This window comes from Macrobrachium nipponense, chromosome 22 (genome assembly GCF_015104395.2).
Source record: "Macrobrachium nipponense isolate FS-2020 chromosome 22, ASM1510439v2, whole genome shotgun sequence".
Classification (NCBI taxonomy): Eukaryota; Metazoa; Arthropoda; class Malacostraca; order Decapoda; family Palaemonidae; genus Macrobrachium; species Macrobrachium nipponense.
Window position 1 is genome coordinate 1,770,645 of NC_087213.1, and position 25,616 is coordinate 1,796,260.

Consider the following 25,616-nt stretch of genomic DNA (forward strand, 5'->3'; position numbering starts at 1 on the left):
TGTATTCCTTTCCCTGCATCTCGGGGTACCGCTGACTGGGAGCAGGCTTAACCCTCAAAATGCGGGCTAATATATGCTAATGCATAATACACACACAACCGGGCTTAATTTAAGGATGACAAATTTAAAAGAAAAACTAAAAGAATCTCATCAATGAAAAGAGGAAGATATGTATATTCACATGGTATATGAAAAAAATTCTAAAACAACTTCTGTCTCTTCCATACAAAGTTGTAAGATTGTTTGTTTGTTTGTATTGTGTTTTTACATTGCATGGAACCAGGGGTTATTCAGCAATGGGACCAATAGCTTAACGTGACTTCTGAACCACGACGAGAGTGAACTTCTGTCACCAGAAATAAAGATCTCTAACCCCTCAGTGGAATACCCGAGAACTGAACTTGCACCAACCGAGGTGGCATTTCAAGACCAAACTGATTACACCACTGAGGCGCTGGAAGTTGTAAGTGAATACTTCCCACTACTTGCGGGCCTCTTTTCCCTATGACAATCGTAAAAAATGCACTAATTTTACAAATTTATAAGCATTCTTTTTAATGTTTTTAAAAATTTTATTTTGTCAAATTGAAATTACACCCCAAATAATATCATAAAAGAAATAAAACCGAGAACAAATCTTCAACATATTTATTGTAAAATATTTATGATGGATCCTTGGATGCAAATTTGTAACCACATTCCCCCTTACCACCTCGAGCAAGACTGGGGGCTTCTCAGCTCACTCACACTAGTGATATATGGAACTAGGAGCATCTTTCCTGCAAAATTCATTCAAACTGTACAGTGCCAAATCTTGATCATATATCTACGAATATCTGTGCACTGCCCCTAAGCTATGTATGATCATATATATGCAATCCCCAGGCTGCGGGGATTAAGCGATTGTGATTCTTGCGTTTGCATTTCAAAGATATTACAATCAAACACACAAAGAACACAATTATACACATAACTCACAAAAACAAGAAAAAATCCCACAGGGATTGAAAAGAAATCAGCTTGAAAACAGTTGAGCAGAAAGTTGAAGAAACATGTCTTTCGCTGACAACAGCCAAAAGCAAATTGGAATATTTACATCTGGTCGGGAAGGACTCCCAACTACTGGACTAGTAGTAAACTACCGAATTGTCTTGTTTCCAAGATTTCAACGGCTGTGTCCAGGCTATGCCATAAGTAATTCCTATTGTAAAGGTCTAGGGTTTGCATATTGTGTAAGAACAAACTAAAATTAAATCACAGTAAAGACCCGGAGTAATATTCCAAAGAAACGCAATTACCTTAGGCAATCATAATCATTTAATGTAAGCAATCAACAAGTACTTTAACTTAAACATACTTTTAAGATAATATTTTTATGCTCCACATATAGCATTCACTACATTATTACATAATTACTTGCCTATCACCTTTAAAATAATCATTACATAATTACTTGCCTATCACCTTTAAAATAAAGATACGCTTACCCCAACAGTTACAAATGACACAAAAACTTACTGACCTCTTCAAAGTTATCTAATAATTTCCATCCTTCTTCCAAAAGATGGTATGGCACTGTTAGAACTGGTGGACAAGACCACTTATCAATTAGTTTCTGCTTTTCTTCTTGAGATACTGTAACTGGATGGCCACTCGATGTTATGAGACTCTCTGAAAACATTGCAAGTAGAAATCAAAACAAATAACAGTCATCCTCCAAATAACAGTTTTATTATGTGCAGAAGTTAAACAAAAAACCCTAAGCAAGCATTGGTATAATCAAAGCAAAATTCATCTAATTAACAGAAATTCCTTTGATGATTAGCATAACATTACGTATAAGTACTTACCATTGTACAGATACTCCAGTGCTTTTACCATAGCATTCTGTTCAGCATCCCTTTTCTTGATTCCATAGCCAGTAAATGACATTGATTTGGGCCAATTAATTGTAAATGTTGTGTGGTACACTAACTGGTTGCTGACTCTTCCAACTGCTGATGTTGTATGATGACATCTGGAAAATCATGAAGGCTAATCATCTTTAAAAAAAGAAAGAAAGAAAAAAAAAAGCTACTGGAAGTGTGGAAAACCATTAAAAAAAATTAACATAACTTACATAAAGCTCAAACCAACACATGAAAGAAAAATTATAATAACCAGTTATTTGGCTGGTTTGTTTCAATAATGCATTAATGAGAACTTATGAGTTACAATTTCTCACACTAGATAAAATGCCTGGAACATAGAGATAACTTACAAAACAGATGGCAACAAGATAAAACGTGTTGTAATTATATGGAGAGGTAAAGGTGCCCTCAAAGTATTCACTGAATAGCAGGGATATTAATAACACTTACTTGTAAGAGGGATCCAAATTGGTACTCAGGTTATAAAACATGTTATTCAAAGTTCCTCTCACATTAGGAAATACTCCCAAAATCATTCCCATTTGCTCTGGAAAAGAAATATTACACATGATTACCACAAGCCAATGCATGAGAATGAAAATAAGACAAATGCACTGCACTTTTCAAGCAAAATGTACCCAGCAGCTATATAATACAAATTAAGCTTAATGAAAAAGAATCCGCTTGAACCAGAGAAAGTTAATAAAGCTTTTACTTGCCACTATTCCAACTTATAATAAAATAGAGTAAACACAGGCAACTTTCAGAAAAAAGAAAATAAAAAAACTGCAACTTCTGGTAATTGAAACCTAACATTAAGACAGAAACTTGTGCACACAGAACTATACTAATAAAAGTTTGTTATATAAATACTGCTACTCACTTTGTACATATTGTTGATCCTCTCTGACCAGCTGCTGTAGTTGTTTTTGTGAGTGCCGAAACTGTACTTTTGCAAAACCACCTGTTAATAAAAAAACAAAAGTGATTGAGAATGTTTCTATAAATACAAAAGCCACTAGTTCACAAAAATTGACATAATAATGCTCATGAGAAGTTACTAAAAATATCACTTGATATGAAAATATTTTCTCACGGCCTAATTTTTCTTTAATGTGTGACCGGACCTCAATTTGGCTCATTAATTATATACGTATCGGCTAGTTCTAGATGGAGAAGAGTGCATGGAGTTTCTTTTAGCTGACATTGTGAGTGGATGCAGAAGCAGGTGAACAACTGTAAAACAGATTTCTATGTTGAAAGTTATCAAAATGATTCTAAAATTATACTGAGCTCAGAGATAGACCACATTCTAGTTTAAAGGACCAACTTACTTTGATATGTACTGAGCAATTAAGAAGTCAAGTCTACTGTCTTTGAACTGCTGGGGCAAATACACTAGCTTTGTTGCAATGACTTATTTATGTAACATTGCTGGCTGAAAAAGGGGGTTCCTGACTCATCAAGCTTACGAATAATCATACGAGACATTGGAAAGTTTGTGAAAATTTCCTCTGAGTACCTGGAAATTGGCAATGTTATTAAAGTACATCTCTCAAACTATGTATTTACTGTATAGGCTCCTTTCAAACAAGTAAACAATTACCACATGTACAATTTGTATCGGCATATAATCACGAAAATGTTCGTGATCCTGGAAAAACTAAAGATTAAAGCACAAGAGAGAAGCACAAAGCTCATCTGAGATACTGTGGCCATATAAGAGAGGGTGGAACCAATCAAAGACAGCTATGAACATGCCAGTGATGGGGAAGAGGAGTGTGGGGTGTTAGCAGATCAGATGGATAGATGGATGGATGCGGTGAGGAGGGATGTGGGTGAGGTGGGACTGGGGGAAGATGCAAGCAATAGAAATAGATGGAGAAAGTTGACTTGAGCGGCCGACCCTGCTATACAGTGGGAGTGGGACTCTTAAGATCGAAAGAAGAAGAAGAGAAGCATATAGCTATATCCACTATACTTACGTTTTTCAAATTTAATTCTGGATGGTGAACAGACAGTGGAGGTTATATTGGTAAGTCTTCTAAGTAAGTACATCTTGGGTCAGCAATATAGGACAGGTTTCATGAAACTTTATTTTATACTATTGTTGATATTTCCTTAGAAATTCCAGCAGTTGCAACACATCCCTGAAAATAATAAAATGCCCATCATATAAGGTTCTGCTAGCAATATTGTCATCCCAAGGCTTCAAGAAACACCACTGAGGAGAGAACTTTGAAATTGTTAATATGCTTAAAAATATTCTACATACTGATACAGTCTACATCTAACACCAATGCTAATTTTACTAATGGAGGCAGCAGAGATGCTGCTGTGACTCAGACAGTTAACATAGTACTCTAATCTAACAGCCCATGTTGCCTGGCCAGAGGGGACAAAGACTGAAATAATATGACACGATTATAAAACAAACAAGGAAAAGGAATATATATGCAACTTAGTATATGAACCCCCCCAAATTCTTTACTCAGTCCTATTGCAGTGTAGGGGTTAACATTGCAACATGATTGGCAAAATACATGTCCCTCCCAAAATCCCCCCACCATTTCCCTCACTTAGGAGTCGGTGTCTGAACCAAAAGCGCCCCTATAACATTGTGCATGCTTAGTAGCATTCAGCATAGTAACAGTAAAAGCAGCTGGATTTTGCCTGTGAAACGGCTACATTCTCGGCTTATTCGGCAGCTATTTCTACTTGTATTTCGCATTCCAAATGTCATATATAACAGGAAATACCACAATAATATGCCAAAACATTCTCCCAAATGATTTACCCCACCCATAAACCCACTTTCCCATCGGTCCCCCTTACCATACGATAGAAATGTAGGGCAATAATTCTCCTAGTGGTGTACCCCACCCAAAACCCTGCATTCACAATGGATCCCCCTTACTGTAGGATAAGAGTTCAAAGGTAAATTACAGGCTAATTACAAATGACCACCAAAAACTAATGGAAAATTGTTAATAAGCAACAAAAATACTAGAGGAAACTGCAATTCCTGATATTACTTGATGCGCCACTATTACTTAGATTAAACCAACAGGCATTAAAAAAATAGATAGGATAAACAATTGCATTGAGTCCATTTCACTCGAAAAGACCACCCTTTTTCACACTATATTTAATTGGTGAAACAACAATACAATTAGTACATCTTTCTGCATACCATTCAAAATATGTTATTGTTATAATACAATTAAGTTTGTTCATACTTACCTGGCAGATATATATATAGCTGTATTCTCCGAAGTCCGACAGAATTTCAAAACCTCGCGGCACACGCAGTGGGCGGCCAGGTGGTAGTACTCATTCCCGCCGCTGGGAGGCGGATATCAGGAACGATTCCCATTTTCTATTCATATTTTTATCAGTGCCACTGTCTCCTGAGGGGAGGTGGGTGGGCACTTAATTATATATATCTGCCAGGTAAGTATGAACAAACTTAATTGTATTATAACAATAACATTTTGTTCATGAAACTTACCTGACAGATATATATATAGCTGAATCCCACCTTCGGATGGTGGGAAGAGACAGAATAGGATTTGTAGGAAACTTAAATTAAGTAGATGATGTACACCTTGGTTCCTCACCTGTTAGCAAAGTAGACTCTGTGATTACTGTCACTTAAGCCTGCTTGTGCTTAATCAGAGTTGCCAGCCAGGTGGAGACCTGTAGTGCTGGTGCGCTCTGGATGCTCTGTCAACGGGGACGTGACCTCAACGTGACAAGAGCATAGAGCCATACATATGAGGGCAACGAAGCAACTGACCACCACCTGACCAACTATCCAAGACCCCTGAACACTAAGCTAAGAGATGGGAGGTCTTCACCAAAGACTCACCACAACCAAAAAACACAACAACTAAAAACTAACCTAACGAAGGGATAGGGAGAGAGCTACCTTCAGCCCCCAAGACTGTGTCTGCAGAAACGTATGGCCCAAGAGAACAACAGTCCTCGTATATCGTTCTCACATCTCTCAAGTAGTGTGAGGCGAATACTGAGTTGCTCCTCCAAAAGGTGGCGTCAAGGATGTCCTTGATCGACATGTTCCTTTGGAAGGCAAGCGAGGTTGCGACAGCTCTGACCTCGTGAGCTTTCACTCGCAAGAGGCTCAAATCGGTCTTCTGGTAAGACGAATGAGCCTCTTTAATCACGTCCCTCAGAAAGAACTCCAAGGCATTCTTGGATAATGGTATATCAGGCCGTTTAACCGAACACCACAGATTATCTGAGGGACCTCGTACCTCCTTTGTCTTGTGGACATAAAACTTTAGAGCCCTGACAGGGCACAGGGCTCTCTCAGGTTCTTGGCCCACAAGGCTTGTCATACCCTTAATTTCAAAGCTCCTTGGCCAAGGGTTAGACGGGTTTTCATTCTTTGCTAAGAAAGTGGGACTCAAAAGAGCAGACCGCATTGTCACCTTTGAAGCCCACTCGCTTACAAATGGCTTGAATTTCGCTAACTCTCTTCGCCGCGCCAGAGCAGTTAGGAAAAGAGCCTTCTTCGTCAAGTTCTTAAGAGACGCTTCATGGAGAGGTTCGAAAGGGACTCGACATCAACAGTCTAAGGACTAAATCTAAGTTCCAAGAAGAGGCCTCGCCTGAGGTATCTTGGAAGTCTCAAATGATCTCAGGAGATCGTGAAGATCTCTGTAGTCAGACAGGTCTAGGCCTCTGTGTTGGAAGACTGCTGACAGCATACTCTTATATCCCTTGATGGTCGGGACAGCCAGCTTCTGCACATTTCTTAAAAATAGCAGGAAATCGGCTATCTGGCTCACAGAGGTAGTGGAAGAGGAAATTCCCTCCTTTCTACACCATGCCCTGAAGGAAGCCCACTTCGACTGGTAAACAGCTCTCGAGGAAGTCCTCCTTGCGTTGGCGATCGCCTTCGCAGCTGCTTTAGAAAAACCTCTCGCTCTGGCCAACTTTCGATAGTCTGAACGCAGTCAGACCCAGAGCGGAGAGGTTTCGGTGATATCTTGCGAAGTGGGGCTGTCTGAGTAGATCTTTCCTCCAGGGCACGTCCTCGGAAAGAAAGTCTATGATGAAGGCATTACCTCGTGAACCACCCTTCCTTCGCGGGCCACATCGGGGCGATCAGGGTCAACCTCGTCCCCTCCGATGCCGCGAACTTCCTTACTACTTCCCCCATGATCTTGAATGGCGGGAAGGCATACAAGTCAGGTTCGTCCAGTCCCAGAGCAGAGCGTCTATAGCGACTGCTCCCGGATCCAACACAGGGGAGCAATAAAGAGGCAACCTCTTCGTTCTCGACGTCGCAAATAGGTCGACTAACGGACGCCCCCACAGTCTCCAGAGCTCTCGACAGACGTCCTGGTGCAACGTCCATTCCGTCGGCAGGATCTGATCTGGTCGGCTGAGAAGGTCTGCTCTGACGTTCTGGACTACCTGCGATAAATCTCGTCAGGATCCTGATCCGTCTCGCATCTGCCCACAGCAGAATCTCCCTCGCTAAATAAATAGAGGACGGGAGTGTGTACCTCCCTGATTCTTTAGGTACGCAAGGGCTGTGGTGTTGTCCCGAGTTGACTTGGACCACTTCTCTGCAACCTTTTGCTGGAAGAACTGTAGCGCCAGGAAAACCGCCGCTAGTTCCTTCGCATTGATGTGCCAGGACACCTGTTCCCCCCTCCAGGTGCCTGACACTTCCTCCCCTCCTAGTGTTGCTCCCCATCCCAATACCGAGGCGTCGGAAAACAACACTAGTCGGGGCTCAGAAGCTTTAGGGACAACCCCTCTCGAAACTTCCGAGGATCTAACCACCATCTTAGATGGTTCTTCACCGATTTGGTGATCAAAAAGGTCGCATCCAGATCCTCTCTGACTCTCCATTCGTCTGCTAAGAAAAACTGGAGAGGCCTGAGGTGTAGTCTTCCCAGGGAAACAAAACTTTTCCAGCGAGGAAATGGTCCCCAGCAGGACTCATCCACTCCCTCGCCGAGCAAGCTTCCTTCCCCAGGAAGGCCGAAACTCTCTCTAAGCCTTGCAGCTGTCGTTCCTGGGACGGAAACGCTCGAAAAGCCACTGAATCCAATCTAATCCCAGATCACGATGGACTGTGTTGGGGTCAGATGCGACTTTTTCGAGGTTTGACCCAGAAGTCCCAGGGACCTCGCCAAGGCTAACGTGAAGTGAAGGTCCTTCAGACACCTTTCTTCTGACGATGCTCTGATAAGCCAATCGTCGAGATACAGGGACACTCTTATTCCTGCAGAATGTAACCATCTCGCTACGTTCTTCATGAGCATGGTAAATACCATCGGCGGAGCCGTGCTTACAAACCGAAACAAAGGGCTCGGAATTGCCAAACTGTTTGTCCCTTAACATAAACCTCAGAAACTTTCTTGAAAGAGGGTGGATAGGCACGTGAAAGTATGCGTCCTGTAGGTCCAAGTGACACCATCCAGTCGCCCGGTCTTAAGGCTCCTAGAAACCGACTGAGGTGTTTCCATCTTGAATTTTTTCTTTTCTATGAAAAGATTCAGGCTGCTTTACGTCCAAGACTGGACGCCACCCCGACGACTGCTTTGGTACCAGGAAAAGTCGTTGTAATATCATGTGACCCCAGGTCTAAGACCTGCTCCACTGCTCTTTTTTCTTGATCATTTGATCTAAAAGATCTAAAAGAACCTGATGTTTCTCCCCTTGATACGACGGGGAAAGATCTCTGGGAGTTGTGGATAGAGGAGGAGGGTCCACAAAGGATCTTGTACCCCTGTTCCACTATCTTGAGGGACCACGCATCTGTATCTCTCTCTCTCCACGCCCCCGCAAAGAACTTTAGCCTGGCTCCGACCGGCATCTGAAGGACTATCTTCTCACTTAGAGGATTTAGGTTTGAAGGAACCTCTTCCTCTTGCAAGCCCTCTCCCTCGAGGAGCAGCTCTCGAGGGAGGAGCGCCACGAAAGGGTTTAACCTTCCTAGGAGGTCGTCCAAAAGACGACGTGGTAGGGACTGCGGGACGTCTTGAAGACTGGGCCAAGAGGTCCTGGGTAGCCTTCTCTTGTAGGCTCACTGCCAGGTCCTTTACCATAGCCTGGGGGAAGAGATGGCTCGAAAGAGGTGCAAAGAGAAGCTCCGCTTTCTGCGATGAAGAAACAGACCTAGCTGTAAAATTGCAGAAAAGCGCTCTCTTCTTGAGAAAAGCAGTGCCGAAATGAGACACTAACTCTTCCGAACCATCCCTGACGGCCTTGTCCATGCAAGATAACACATTGGACAGCTCCCCCAGACTCAACGAGTCAGGACTCCTAGATTGAAGATCCAGGACTCCCAGGCACCAGTCTAGAAAGTTAAAGACTTCCAGAGTCCTTAACAGACCTTTCATGTGATGGTCAATCTCCGTTGGCGTCCACGAAATCTTAGCGGTCGATAAAAGAGACCTCTTCTGTGCATCGACCAGACTAGCAAAGTCCCCTTGGGAAGACGACGGGATCTTAAACTCCTACTTCTCCTTTGGTCTCATACCAGATGCCGCCTTTCCCACTGAGTCTTGAAGGCGGATGGGCGAAAGTTGACTTGCCCTGATCCTTCCGACGTTCCATCCAATCCTGCAACTTCTTGAACGCTCTCTTAGTGGACAAGGAAGTTTTGTACCTCTCCACAAAACTCCGGAAACTCCGGTTAAACCGCACGACTTCGATTCGATGACGAAAACTGAGAGGGTGGAGACTTGGGAGCTGCAGGCTGGAACTTCTCACCAAAAGAAGAGCGTAACAGTCGAACCAGCACCTTGTAATCGGACACCGACGAAACTGACGGCTGTTCCTCCTCAACTGAGTCCGCCGGACTACTAAGCTCTCCTTCCTCCCGAGAGGCAAAGGAGATTGAACCTCTGGAGAGGGCGTGCGCCCAACGGGTCTAGCCTTCAACAAAGGCTTTCGAGATGACTAATATCAGCCTCTTCAAAGCGACCGACCTTCTGTCGATCCTTAGAGCTCGAAAAACGAAGAGCGTCTTGACCGCGCTGCGCGTCAAGAGAGGAATACTCTTACTCGCTCTCGAGGAGCGTCCTTACGCTTTCCGCTCAAGCGTCCAGCTTCGCTTTCAAAGCGTCCTTCTGGGCGCTCTCGAAAGCCTTCTCAACAGGCAAAGCGTCAAGCAAAACATCCCGACGAGCGTCTTCAAAAGCGTCCTGCCGAGCGTCCTCAAAAGCGTCCTCCAAGGCATCCTGCCGAGCGTCCTCAAAGGCGTCCTGACGCGCGGGCTGATCAGGACGTTCGAGATTAAGAAAAGCGTCCTGTCCACGAGACTTCCTACCGCATAACGAGAACAAGGAAGCTCCGAAGGAGAAGCAAGCGGCCAGAGACGAATGAGGAGACGGAGAAGGGGACTGCCTCGTCCTCTTGACAGGCAGTCTAGCGTCCTTCCTACGTTTAGGCTCAACTGCTGCTGGGCGAGTCTTCTGAGCCATTAAAGCCGACAATTGGTCTTGAAGAGACACAAGAATACTCTTCGTTGGCGAAGAAACGAGAGGAGGTGAAGGGCTGCGCCTGCGAGAAGATGAGGGGCGAGGGGACGCCTCCTTCCTTCTCACAGGTACAGCAACCTGCCTCTCTGAGGCGCGAGAGAAGCGCTTCTCAGCATCGTCCTCGGACGACGTCCTACCTCTCTTCTGTGGAGGAAACGCGTCATACGACGCAGGCGAAGACCGCAATGGTAGCGGAGAGAGGGGGACGTTAAAGCGTCCTCCCTCGGAAAAAGTCCTTTTTCAACGGACGCGAGTCTCTCCGAGCGCTCCACACCCCTTGCGCGGGGAGGGCGCCTCGGAGGACGAAAACAGTCCTTAAGGATGCGAGCCTGAGCACGCTCCTTGGCAGCCTGGGAACTAGCAACAGGTCCTGCCGAAGGGATGCCAGATCGGTGGGGAGCCCCCGTAACCCTCTTGCGGCTTTCGACATGCCCACTCCCTGAGTCCCGGGAGTCCGACAGAGGTCTAGGCCTAGAGGCATTATGGGGCACGATCACACACTTTACTTGAGCCGTTTTCTAGGGCCAACACTCTAGAATCAGAGAAAGGGCATTACCTTCTCCAGACACAGAACTAGGGCCCTCAGGCAACAACACAGGATTAGGTGAAGCAAATTCTACTGGTGTTAAAATAGGAGAAATGTTACTTCCCTTACCTTTCGTAGAACCGCTCTTGGAGGAAGACCTCCTGATCCTATCGCGCTCCAACTTACGCCGATAGGACTCATACACCTTCCATCCATCATCAGTCAAACTTTTGCATTCAATGCATCGATCATCCAACAAACAAACATGCCCCCTACACCCCATACATACTGTGTGGGGGTCTACCGATGATTTCGGTAGCCTCACCTTGCAATCACTCCTCACACACACTCTGAAGCTCACTGAACTTGATCCCGACATCACGTTCACAGAAAAGCCAATCCAAAATCAAAAAACAGTCCACTATCGCGTATGCCAATCCAACAATCCAGAGTCAAAACCAAAAGTCAATCCAGATACTTAGAACGAGTCAAATCCAAAAATCCTGGGCGGAGGTCTGTAAACAGGTGTTTACCGACCGGCGACAGAAAAAAATATGAATAGAAAATGGGAATGGTTCTGATATACCTCGCCTCCCAGCGGCGGGAATGGGTACTACCACCTGGCCGCGCCACTGCGTGTGCCGCGAGTTTTGAAATTCTGTCGGACTTCGGAGAATACAGCTGTATTATATCTGTCAGGTAAGTTTCATGAATAAAATGAAGTTTTTATGTTAAAACAAAGTTTAATGTATACTTACCTGGCAGGTATATATATAGCTATATTCTCTGTTCCACCTGGCAGAAATTTTCAAAACTCGCGGCAAACGCTAGTAACCTATTAGTAGTTCAGGCAACCACCACCCCGTTACCGGTGGTGATAGCGCTAGGAACCGTTCCCAATTGGGCCATAGATTTTCTCTGAACCCTTGTCTCCTGAGGGGAGGAGGGTGGGAATTAAATCATATACCTGCAGGTAAGTATACATTAAACTTTGTTTTAACATAAAAACTTCATTTTAATGTATGACACTTACCCTGGCAGGTATATATAGCTGATTGACACATTTGGAGGTGGGTCAAAGACAGCAACATTATTAGAGTATAAAAATATTATTAAAATATTATTAAAACTCTAGGTTCCTTACCTGCTAAGGTAGCTGACTTCATAGGTCCTGCCTCTAAGCCTGCTTAAACCTTAGGAGCTCTCAACAAGGAAGTGTCCTGTATGTTGAAGAAGCTAAGACTGGAACTGACAACTGGACGTGACCAATGTGTTGACAGAACCGTACAGCCCTCTTATGCCACGGCATTCAAGCTAGTAATAGATCATTTACCTGAACTACACACACACCATACCAAGATAATACTAACAAGACTGATAAAGTACCGAACACTTTTCTCAGACGACCAAAAACACAAACACCATCACCTAATAAAATCAACTAGCTTACAAGAAGGTTATGGGGTAGTAACTCCTTTGCCCAATACTGTACCAGAGGACACGTATGGACCTAGCGTCTGACAATTATCAAAGGTTGTCTGAATATCCCTAAGATAATGAGATGCAAATATTGAATTAGTTCTCCAATATGTGGATTCAATAATTTCCTTGAGGGCTAAATTCTTTTTAAAAGCTAATGAAGTCGCAACTGCCCTGACTTCATGAGCCTTCACTTCAAAAATACCAAAGCTCTGCTCTTGACAACAACTATAGCTTCCTCTAATCAACTCTCTCATGAAGAAGGCTAGAGCGTTCTTCGTCATGGGTCTACTGGGGTCTTTAACTGAACACCACAGAGCATCAGAATTCCCTCTGATATCTCTTGTTCTTTCCATATAAAAAACGCAATGCTCTCACTGGGCAGAGAACTCTTTCTTGCTCGTGACCCCATAACTCAGACAGACCCAAAACTTCAAAGGATCTTGGCCAAGGATTAGCTGGATTCTCATTCTTGGCCAAGAACCTTCTTGGAATGAACACACTGCGTTGCCATGTCTCCATCCCACCTTCTTCGATATGGCCTGAAGCTCACTAGCTCTTTTAGCGGTTGCCAAAGCTACTAAAAAGATAGTTTTCTTAGAACATCTCTCAGAGAGGATTTCTCTAAAGGCTCGAATTTGCTAGAGGTTAAATACTTCAAGACAACACATCGAGGTTCCAAGCAGGTGGCCTGCATTGGGGTTGTTTCTTGGTACCAAATGACCTAATCAGATCTCTAAGGTCTAAGTTATTCGAGATGTCTAGATCTCTGTGTCTAAACACTGAGGTTAGCATACTTTTATAACCTTTGATTGTCGAAACTGACAAACCCAATTCCTTCCTCAAGTATAGAAGGAAATCTGCGATTTGGGTCACAGAGGTACTGGATGAAGACACTTTCCTGTTCTTACACCACTTCCGGAAATTCTCCCACTTCGACTGATATACTGTGATTGTGGAGGTTCTTCTGGCTCTAGCCACTGCACTGGGCCACCTCTCTAGAATATCCCCTCGCTCTGACAAGACTTTCGATAGTCTGAACGCAGTTCAGACCCAGAGCGAGGGTATTCTTGTGAAACCTGTCGAAGTGGGGTTGTCTGAGTAAATCTACTCTTAGAGGAAGAGTCCTTGGCGTATCTATTGTCCATTCCAGTACCTCTGTGAACCAACTTTGGGCCGGCCAAAACGGGGCTATTAAGGTCATCCTCGTTCCTTGGCTCTCCCTGAACTTCTTCATAACTTTCCCCAGTACCTTGAACGGAGGAAAAGCGTACACATCTAAGTTTGTCCAATACATCAGGAATGCGTCGACCGCCATGCTGCTGCCTGATCTGGAACCGGAGAGCAATAGGTTGGTAACCTTTTTGTTCTGGCTGTCGCAAACAGATCTACCACCGGACGGCCCCACAACTTCCACAGGCTCTGGCAAACCTCCATGTGCAACGTCCACTCCGTCGAGAGAAGTTGTCTCCTGCTCAATTTGCTCAACAGGTCTGCACTCACATTTTTCTCTCCTTGTATAAAACCTGGTGAGCAGCACGACGCTTTCCTCTTCGCCCAAAGTAGAACTTCCTTTGCCAGCTTGTAAAGGGGAAAAGAATGAGTCCCTCCTTGTTTGCGGTATGTATGCCAGAGCCGTGGTGTTGTCCGAGTTGATCTGCACTGTCTTGTCTCGAATCAACTCTCTGAAGTGCTTCAAGGCCAAGAAAATTGCCATCAGTTCATTCCTGTTTATGTGCCAACTTGTTTCTTCCTTGCTCCAAAGTCCCGACACCTCTTGAGGGCCTAATGTCGCTCCCCTACCCGCCCGCGTCCGACGCGTCGGAATACAAGATGCGGTCTGGGCTCTTCTGCTGAAGCGACATCCCTCTTGCTAACCTGCCTGGAGTTAGCCACCACTTTAATTCCTCCTTCACTTCGGCAGGAATTAGAAAACTGGAAGGAATCCGGTTGCAATTTTCTTGCCATGAATCCTTCAGGAAAAACTGTAGAGTCTCAGTGCAGTCTTCCTAAAGAAATGAACCCTCTCTGCAAAGAGAGTGTGCCCAGTAGACTCATCCACTCTCTTGCTGAGCAATCGGTCTTTCTTTAGAAAGTCCTGCACTTTCCTCCGAAATGCATAGGGCTTGCCTTTCGGGGGACGGAAAAGCCCGAAAAGTCACTGACGATATCTGAATCCCCAAATAAACTATCTGTTGTTGGGGATTCAATTGAGACTTTCCCATGTTTACCACAAGACCTAGGTCTTTTGCTAAGTTCAATGTTTGATTCAAGTCCTCCAGACATTGACTTCTTGATTGGGATCTTATCAACCAGTCGTCCAGATAAAAAGACACTCTGATCCCTCTTAAGTGCAACCATCTCGCCACATTGGACATCATCCTCGTGAACCACTTGGGGGGGCTGTGCAGAGGCCGAAGCACAGGGCCTTGAAACTGAAAGACCCTGTCCTGAATCACAAACCTTAAATACTTCCTGCTTTCCTGGATGAATCGGAATATGAAAGTATGCGTCTTGTAAGTCCAGGGTGCACCATCCAGTCCCCTGGACGTACCGCTGCCAGTACTGAATCGTTCGTCTCCATAGTGAACTTGGTCTTTTCTACGAAAAGATTCAGTTGACTTACATACAGAAACTGGCCTCCAACCTCCCGAGGACTTTGCAACCAGGAACAACCGGTTGTAAAATCCCGGAGATTCGTGATCCAGAACAGGCTCTATGGCTCCTTTCTCTAGCATGGAAAGCTACTTGCTCCCACAGAGCCGCTTTCTTCACTAAATCGTTGTAATTTGCCCCGAGGGCTCTCGGAGATGTTGCGAGAGGAGGTCCTTCAAGAAAGGAATCTTGTACCCTTCCCGAGCTACGTTGACAGCCCAGGGATCTGCCTTCATGTTCTGCCAAACTTCCCAATAACCTTGAAGTCTGGCTCCCACTGTCGTCTGGAGGACTGATATCTCATTCTTTAGAGGTGGTCTTGGCTCCTCTTTTAGTGGGTACTCTCTTACCCCTAAAGGCGGTCGAGCGAATGTTCTGCCTCGAAAGGGCTGTTGCGAAGGCCTAGTTTCCTTTGGAGTTTTCTTAACCAACTTGGATGGTAAGAACTTCTTAACTGAAGACGAGAGTAGATCTTGAGTGGCCTTCTGAGAAAGGGAGAGAGCTATATCCCTAATCACCTCTGAAGGAAACAGCTGTTTCGAAAGGGAGGGGAGAGAACAGCAACTCCGATTTCTGAGAGTTTGAAACCGCTTTTGAAGCGAAAGAACACAACAGCGATCTCTTCTTTAGTACTCCTGCTGTGAACAAAGAAGCCAGTTCATTTGTTCCGTCTCTCAGAGCCTGTCCATGCAGGACATAATGCTCTTAGCTGCTTCTATATCCTGCGAATCTTCTTCTTCTAGGGAGTTCGCCAGTGCTCCCAAAGACCAATCTAGGATACAGGCGGTCCCCGGGTTACGACGGGTCCGGCTTACGACGTTCCGAGGTTACGACGCTTTTTCTTAAATATTCATTGAAAAATCCGCCCTGGGTTATGACGCTTGTTCCGAGGTTACGACGCTGACGCTTCCGACGCTCCGAGTTTTACAACCTTTTAAAAAACACATACTATTGATTAAAGATATAAGAATCCTTTATAGTTTAGCACAGTTTCTCTCTCTCTCTCTCTCTCTCTCTCTCTCTCTCTCTCTTTGTATTTTCCAATGAAATAATCACTACTAATCTCTCTCTCTCTCTCTCTCTCTCTATATTCCAAAGATGTATGTTTTTTAGTATGATAAATAAATGATTTACTATTTTCAAATATTAATATTAATTTATACAGCAATAATATCAATTCATTAAAGAAATACCATAGTGAATTAGTAAGATTTTAGCTTATATTTAAAAATTATGGAAGAATGAAGGAAATCCCAGTCTTCAAGTAACTTCCAGTAACCATTTTCTCGAGATTCAGGTACTAAAACTGTCAGATTATATCAAGTTCTGTGACAGCCAGGAGGGGGAAAATTTGGGGTGTGACAGCCAGGAGGGGGAAAATTTGGGGGAAGAGCTGCAGTGTTGCAATTACGTGGTCCTGACATTTTCCCCCCTCTATCTCTCTCTCTCTCTGTCTCTCTCTCTCTCTCATTTACTGAGACAAGATTTTTTAAGTACTTGTACTATTTGTTTTTATACTTTCAAATAATAATAAAATAATAGTAATAACTGTAATTACAAAATTCATATGTGATAGTATTTTAAAGAAATACAATACGTACTAATCTATCCATGTCACTTTTAATTAAGGTAACTCTCTCTTCTCTCTCTCTCTCTCTCTCTCTCTCTCTCTCTCTCTCTCTCTCTATCTCTCTCTCTCTCTCTCTCCTCTACTTTGCCCACAAGATAATAATGGGTCATAGTGTTAACTCCCTCCCTCTCTTTCACTGGAAGCGTTATAAGTATTTTTTGAGAGAACAGAGAGAGATAAACACTCTCTCTCTCTTTTACCGAGATGAAAGAATTTTTATGGTACTAGTATGTAAAATGTTTATTGATAATTTCAGTTATTTAATAATAATAATAATAATAAAACTTTAATTACAAAATTCATAATGGTCGTATTTTAAAGAGATGAAAATGACCTTTCCATTTCACTTGTAAGGATAATTCCTCTTTCTACTGAGATTAGAGAATTTTTATGGTAGATGCACGTGTTTATTATCATCAAATAATAATAATAATAATAATAATAATAATAATAATAATAATAATAATAGAAGTAGTAATAATACGATAACTAATTTCAAAAGAAAATTCTTCCCTTTGTCTTTTTCTGTATCAATTTCCCCACCTCAACTCGAGTGACACTCGAGCTTAACAATGCCATACAATGGTCAACGAATTTAATGGTTTTTATGTAATCTCTCTCTCTCTCTCTCTTCTACTGAAGATGAGATCATTTTCATGGACGTGTATGTAATAAGTTATCATTAATATTTTTCAATAATAATACTTATTAACTGTAAGTACAAAATTCATATCTGAGTATTTTAAATACAATAATCATTCCATTTCTCTCTTTTAAATACTGTAAGGACAACTCTCTCTCCTCTCTCTCTCTCTCTCTCTCTCCTCTCTCTCTCTCTTCTCATCTCTCTCTCCACAAAGATACTTGTCATACATTTGTGTTTCTATTTCTTCCTTTTATCTCTCTCGCTCTCAGCAAAAGAATTGATAGACAGACAAACATAATTGCACAGTCCTCTCTCTTTCTCTTCTCTGGAGAAATATATGTATTTATGGGAGGGGGAAAAAGTTGCCTACAGACATTCATTTCAATCTATTGAAAACCGTAAGGAGTTATTTCTCTCTCTCTCTCTCTCTCTCTCTCTCTCTCTCTCTCTCTCTCTCTTCTCTCTCTCTCTCTCTCTCTCTCCTCTCTCTCTTGTATTTTAATGAAAATATACAGTAATTTGTGAATACACAGTGTTGCACATGAAAAAAGTAAAATTAGTGATAATTTTAGAGATACGGGCCCATAAGAAAAATTGCAAATTAGTAGTTGAAATTTTCCCTGTGGACATGTTTTCAAGAACGTCGTTCCGGCTTACGACGATTTTCGGGTTACGACGCGTTTTAAGAACGGAACCCCCGTCGTAACCCGGGGACCGCCTGTATTGAAGACTTCGAAAGTCCTAAAAATCCCTTTAAAAAGATGGTCAAACTCGGACGAAGTCCACCAGACCTTAGCAGACTGTAACGCCTGTCTGCCGTGAGCTGTCTACTATACTGGAGAAGTCCCCCTGGGAGGAGGCAGGTACCCCTGGCCTAGCCTACTTTCTCCAGTAGCGTACCATACTCCTGACTTCGATGCTAACTTAGCTGGTGGAAAAGCTCGATGCTACTTAGCTGGTGGAAAAGCAAAAGAGTATTTTCCCGCTTCTTTCCTATCCTTCATCCAGTCATTCACACGTTGAAGGGCCTTCTTCGCCGAAATTGACAGAGTCATCTTAAGGAAAGAGGACTTCTTTGGAGTCCTAGTCTTGGAAAACTGCGATAAGGGAGATAAAGGAGCTGTCGGTTTGAATTCCCCTTCAAAAATAGAAAGAAGACGTGAAGTCAGAATCTTGTAATCTGAAGAAGGTTCCGTATTCTTTCCCTCAACTAATTCCAAATCCTCTTCTGCTGAAGAAATGTCTTGCAAATCACTGTCGTGTTGACGCTTCGCTGACGGAATAACGTTCCTGCCGCCTGCGTCCTGCGGCTACGAAGAATCGGCGTCCTGCCGCCTCTCGATGTCCCTGCCGCCTGCGTCCTGCGTCCATCGTAGACACATCTGCTTCCTGCCGCCTGCGTCTTGCGTCCGCAATTGATCCCGAGTCCTGACGTTTGCGTCCTGCTTCTTCCGAAACCATTTTCTTCTTCCTGCGTTCTGCGTCCTGAATAACCAAGCGATCGCCTGTCCTCGTAGCGCCAGTGCGTCCTGCGTCCTCGGCGAACGCGTCCTGGTCTTCCTTCTTAGAAGACTTAACGGGAAGGAAATCGTCCTTTCCGCCTCGAGATGCCTGCACAGGCGCATCCCAAGACTTCACAAGAACTGCCAGCTTAGACTGCATTTCCCTTAAGAAACCCTTCGTACTATCTTCCTGAATGGCAGAGGACGAAGGAGGAGGATTACGAGCGGGACTGCGACGTAACGGAGAGCGATCTTGTACTCTACCCGACGGAGAGAGACGAGGGGAAGACAAACAAGAAGATGGAGGAGAGTCTCTCATCGAAATCCAAGGACGAGAAGGCCGTACTAAGTCCTCTTTAGCACGAAAGATCCTCTTCCTCTTGATCGGAACTGCGTCTCCGTTTTCCGAGGAGGACAACACCTCAGGACTACTCCAAGCCTCACGCTCTTGATCAATGTCTCTCGAGAGCGGTCGATGTCCTGAAAGTCCTCTTGAGGGGGCGAGACACAACTGCATACCGACGTTCCCGCTCAGAAGTCGAACCATCCGAGGACGCACACTTCCCAGTTACGCCTTTTCTGCGGCGAACTGCAACAGCCTGGGAACTTGCAACAGGACTGTTCGAAGGGACGCCTGACCGCGACAAAACCTCTCGCCTCCTTTCGACTGTCGACATGCCTTCTCCCTTGGGTCTGGGAGCTTGACAGAGGTCTAGGTCTAGGAGCACGAGAGAGACGATCAGACGCCCCCTCCACTACACTTTCACTGACATCAAAAGCACTAACTTTATCCGTAAGTCGCTGTATCTGGTCGCCCATGGACGCAAGGGCAGCGAACCTTCACAATCTGTGTATCGTTCGCCTCCTCCGCTACAGCAGCGCGCAGGAGATACCTGGGGAGAAGGAACTACGTTAGAAGGAGCTGGAGAGGAAATACATTCACTCCTTTTGCTAGAAGAATTCGACTTCTCACTACGAGAAACAGATCTCCTTACACGATCTTTCTCAAGCCTTTCAACATATTTCATAAATATCTTCCATTCCTTCTTGATAAATTCTCACATTCAAAAACACCTATTCTCCCAAGTACACATTCTCTCTACACTTCTTACAAATGGTATGAGGGTCGACCGAAAGCTTTGCTTTCGGCAACCTTACCTTACACCCCTCTTTTACACAAACTCTAAACATACTTCCAGTATCAGACATCTTTAAAGAACAATCCAAAGCGAATGCCAAGCTAATGTTTCCGAGTACAATACCAAATATCCATGAAAAGTCAGCAACGAGAATGAAAATCCTAGCCGGGACCACAACAATGTTGCCGGTTCGGCTGGCAGAGAAAATCTGGCCCAATGGAACGGTTTTCCTAGCGCTAGCGCCACGTAACGGGGTGGGTGGTTGCCTGAACTACTAATAGGTTACTAGCGTTTTGCCGCGAGTTTTGAAAATTTCTGCCAGGTGGAACAGAGAATATAGCTAGGGTAGATCATCACAGCAAGCCACGCAGGCCAGCTACCATCAATGCAAGCCACCCTCCGAAAAAGTACATTATAACGCGTCCTGACACCCGAGATGGGCATCAGTCGCGACTTGTTGTTGGTGAGAAACGGAGCTAAAGACCTCTACTCTCCTTTCGAAGTAAGTATTTTCCCCAAAGTTAGAAATTAAGGCCAAATTTTAAGAGTTAAAACAGATTTAAAACAAGAGGGTACTGAAAACGGTCTCAAACGTAGTGCAAATCTCACCAAAACGCGTTCAACATTTTTACTTACAACTCGAGGTATTTAGAAGATTGACGCCATCTCGATGTTTACGGAGTAGCTTGTGTCAATAAACTAACCATTTCCTGTGATAAATCCGCACACCACTTGTACCCACAGACGCTGGAGCACTTTTTTGTATCACAACAATCGAAACACGATTTCTCATCAACAACAAGCCAGGCGTAAACAGCTGTTGGGGTAGAAGATGACGAGAAGCGTGCTCTTGGCTAATTTTTAAATAAGTAGTAAAACATCAATATTTTACATATTTATGATGATTAATTTGAAAATATTCGTTATTGAAAAAGTAACTCGACTCTGACTCAAATTTAAGTAATTATTTTTCTGAATTAGAACGTTCTTTCAAGTTCTGTATTATGACGTCACGACATCTTGACTTTCGTACCTATTGTAAATAATTGCTATAACTCAACTGTCATTGCAGAACAGTTTACCAGTTATTCGTGCAGATTGTTATCAGCTATACATGTAATTGTTATAATCGTAATGCGCATATATATCTTTATTATTTACTTTTTGGATATATGAAGATGTTTTTACTGCTGGATTATCGCCGTAGTGTGACGCAATCGTTTTCGGTCCATGGGCCTCTGTCTGTTTTCGCACCATAAGAAATTATGGGGCCGAATTTGCAATGACCAGAAAGTCGTTAAAAGAGGAAAGTTAGCATTGAGGGGACATATGTTTTGACTGAGAAAAATACAAATTTATTCAATAGCTAGCTTGTAAAAAATACTTGGTTATAAAAACTTGATTGACAACTAAGCAGCATGTCTACTATGGGTTTCAGAGGACAGTGCAAGCACGTTTTTTGGCAATACCATTCTGTAACGAACACTCGTAAACAGAGCGAGATTTTTCTTTAGTGCATTACCCCCAGTGCCGTAATTTATAAGGGTATCGTGAATCACTAATCGTAAAGAATAACTACACTTGTCCTTGTACTAATAGACCAAAACTCCATTATCCAGAAATGGATAGGAACACACCAGTAAACAGCTCCACCTACCCTCTCCCCCCACCTCCACCGCCACCCTGTCCTTCTTCCTTCCTTCACCTTCCCTTCTCTCTCTCTGAAAGTTGTTGCAGTTTAAACTCTTATTTTTCTATGATTTTTTCCATCTATCTATCTAATAATAGTAGTTTACATTGGTGGATATATCTAACGATTCACTCGGTTGTTACCTGCCCATATTGACCCGATATATTTATACACTGATCCACTCAACTCTCTCTCTCTCTCTCTCTCTCTCTCTCTCTCTCTCTCTCTCTCTCTCTCTCTCTCTCTCTCTCTGTTTCTTTTATCGTAATTCGAAAAACCAATGAACAAGAAAATATATTTCATACTTGTATAGCATTAATTAATACTTTCAAGTTTTTAATTCAGTCGTAATGATGAATGTAGGTGCATCTACTAGTGCTCGCAAAATAGTTAAGCAGGACATAGGTATGTAAAATTTAAAAAAAATGAGAGAGAGAGAGAGAGAGAGAGCGAGAAGAGAGAGAGAGAAGAGAGAGAGAGAGAACGAGAGAGAGAGAGAGAGAGAGAGAGAGGACGGAAATGGAAGGGCATTCACTGTGGCCAATCGGTAATGTCTTACCCTCCACTGGGTATAAGACTATAAACAAAATGTTGAAATTGGTGAAATTAGGCTATGTATTGGAAGATATACATAAATATTAAAGCAATTTTATCATTATTGCATTACTATGACAACTAGAATTCAGGTGGAAACAGTTTATAATAATCGGAAACGGCGTAGTTTGTGAAGCCTCCACTAATGTGGCAACGATGATTTTGCCATTCTTAGCATGCAAACATTAAAAGCATGCAAACATTAAAGGTTACATTTATTTCTGGCATACGATTATTTAAGAAATTCAAAATACTAATAAAGACTGAAATCAATGAAAAGTGCTAGCAAAAACAAAAAAGCAAAAAAAAAAAAAACGTAGTCTTTCCTCTATGCACTTTTCCGTATTCGTTCCTCTATGGTTTTCGGCAGCCAGATGTACGAAAACGTTAGAAACATTTGATTTTATCTACGTTAGAAATATCTGTAATTTTTCGGGGTAATTTGGTTGCAAAAAAGGGATAATATACATGAATTAAATCAAAATTTTTAAATAACAATGTAAATTTAAACTAAATAACGAGTAAAGTAAACAGTTTAGGGAATAAAACTTTGCAGTTTCGTCGTCGTCGTCGTCTGCTGTTTGTAATTGTGTTTATGGCGCGCTTGCGCTTAGAAACCAGGAACAGGCAACGGTTTAAAGTGCAATGTGGAGTGAACTGAGACCAAAATGTGTATAATAACAATCAAATAAGCACTGTGGAGTTTCAGTTGTGATGGCAGTAAGGATAAAAACCGCCGATTACAAGGTAAGAATGAATTCAGTTCCAACCATAACCCCGGGAATAACAAGTTTCATACTTTCACTAATATAGGCAACAAAATGTTGTTTTATTGTGCTGATTACAACTGCAATCTTGAGTAAGATCAATAAAACGTTACATACATACGCTAACATTGTTCAAATGAGTGCTGGGAAGGCTGGGGAAAAGATGGTGTCCGTCACTGATGAGAACCGTCCATGAAAAACGTAGCCGCCATATTGGATTTCAAAAACTGCCTTGAAAAACATATTTTACGAAGAGCTCACATGCTTATTTTAGTTCGTATGGGGCTTTCATATATCACAATATGTTGACGAAACTTCAGTCTTTTAAATGGTATGCTTAGAGTTGCAATTGTATTCATGTTTCACCAATTAAATATCGAGTGAATAAGACCCGTCTACCGTGATGAGGGTTGGCCTGTACTGATGTTCCCCCTATATATATACCTGCCAGGTAAGTGTCATACATTAAAATTGAAGGTTCGTCAACATAATGGGATATATATGAAAGCGCCATACGAACTAAAATAAGCATGCGAGGTCTTCGTAAAATATGTTTTCAAGGCAGTTTTTTAATCCAATATGGCATCTCCTCGCATCCAGTTCCTTTCGTCTCTGCAATCGAGACCACATCCTTCCTAGCGCTCATTTGGACAATATTTGTGTATATATGTAACGTTTAATGATATTACTCAAGACTGCAATTGTAACCAGCACAATAAAACATTTTGTTGCCTTAATAGTGAAAACTATGATAAGTTATTTATTTTTTTCGCGGGGGGGGGGGTTTTTTTTTTATGTTAGTAGAACAGAAATGCATTTGTACCTTGTAATCGGTGGTTTCATCCTTACTGCCATTACAACTGAAACTCCACAGTGCTTATCTGATTGTTATTTGATTGTCACAGCGAAGCCATGGTAGGAACAATTTTTCTGTCTTATTGTACAGGGTGTCCATAAAGTCCCAGTACCATTACAAGTATTTATTGCTCAAAAACCATATAACATAGAGTACTAATGCAGTTTTTTTTAGAATGAAGTGCTCTGAATGTAAACTTGAATGTATAACATTCTACAAAAAACTGCATTACTCTGTGTTATATGGTTTTTGAGTAATAAATACTTGTAATGGTATTGGGCCTTTATGGACACCCTGTACGTACAGCTGGCTGCCAAAAGCACCAGCGAGCAGATGACAGATTAGTGAATTGTTTAGGACAAAATTTTGTATATTTTTAATAGCAATTTTCATTTATTTAAGTCTATATTACTATTTTGACTTTATTATTCTTAATAATTGTACCTATGACTAAAATAAATGTAACCTTTAATGTTTGCATTCTAGGAATGGCAAAAGTTCATCATTGCTAATTTGGAGGAGTTTCACACATATGATGATGTATTTACAAACCGTTTCCATGAATTCTAGTTGTCATAGTAATGCAATAATGATAAAATTGCTCTAATATTACGATTGTTGTGATGAAAGTGCCCCAGCGTCTATGGGTACAAGTGGTGTGCGGATTTATCACAGGTAATGGGAAGTTTGTTGACACAAGCGACTCCGCAAACATCGAGATGGCGTCAATCTTCTAAACTTCTTTAATCTTAAGTAAAAATTTTAAAAGCGTTTTGGTGTTGTGGGCCTGCGTTGGCCACCCTTTTCATTACCCTCTGTTTAAAGCTTAAAATATGGCCTTAATTTCTAACTTTGGAGAAAATACTTACCTACTTCGAAAGGAGAGTAGAGGTCTTTAGCTCCATCTCTCACCAACAACAACTCGTGACTGATGACCATCTCCGGTGTCAGGACGCGTTATAAGTACCTATTAGGTAGGCTACTGAAGTATTTTACATAACTACAAAATATATTTTGCACTGTAAGTAGTAATAAAGCAAATGAATTTGTAATGCCCTTGCGATACTAGTAATTACCTTTGTAGCAGACTTGTAGTTTCACAGGTTTGGAAGTAATTTGGGATTTGATCACGTTTATGAAATTCCAGAAGGTCTCGTCTGCAACACGAATGTAAACATACATTTAGTTACCGATCATATAACCGATATTTTACATTAAAAAAATATAAATTACGTTTATTTTCTTTATATTATACAATAAATTGATTTATTTTTTATATAGTAAAATTATCATATTTTTTAATGATATTTAAACTGTTCAGTTGGTTCAATCGGGTGTGTAATACGTACTTAAAATTTTTCTTCTGCTAATTTCGGGCAGAGCCAGCTAGTCGGAAATAGTACCGGTGCCCGGAGGTGTGTAAGACTATTAACTCTAGTTGGTTAAAAGATTTACCGGAAAACACATAATTTTCAATTCATTTGATATTTGTTAAATAACATCTTATTTGCAACAACTCAGAAGCAGTATTCATAATCAGTTCTATTTCCCATTCTCTGTCTCATGAATATTTTTAACTCTTTTCATCAACAATAGGATTCAAGTCAGACCTACGAAATCTTATATAGTTTTATGCATTTTAACCGCCCGGTTAGTGCATTTCCTAGTTCTTTAAGGTCAACCTTGTTTTTTCC

General features: G+C 42.3%; 1 protein-coding gene across 7 annotated transcripts in view; it reads right to left on the reverse strand.

The window, feature by feature from the left end:
* The window catches only part of LOC135198434 (ATP-dependent RNA helicase DHX30-like), a 68,391-nt gene extending 43,261 nt beyond the window's left edge, over positions 1-25,130 (reverse strand). The window contains exons 1-6 of one of the 7 annotated variants that reach the window (XM_064225967.1): positions 24,999-25,130; positions 3,896-4,060; positions 2,794-2,874; positions 2,361-2,457; positions 1,851-2,017; positions 1,523-1,671 (exon numbers count right to left, since the gene is read on the reverse strand). In XM_064225967.1, coding sequence (XP_064082037.1) covers positions 1,523-1,671; positions 1,851-2,017; positions 2,361-2,457; positions 2,794-2,874; positions 3,896-3,968 — 567 coding nt within the window. In that variant the 5' untranslated portion in view covers positions 3,969-4,060; positions 24,999-25,130. The other 6 variants (XM_064225969.1, XM_064225974.1, XM_064225968.1 and 3 more) reach the window with 6 other exon arrangements.
* Positions 25,131-25,616: the final 486 nt, after the last annotated feature.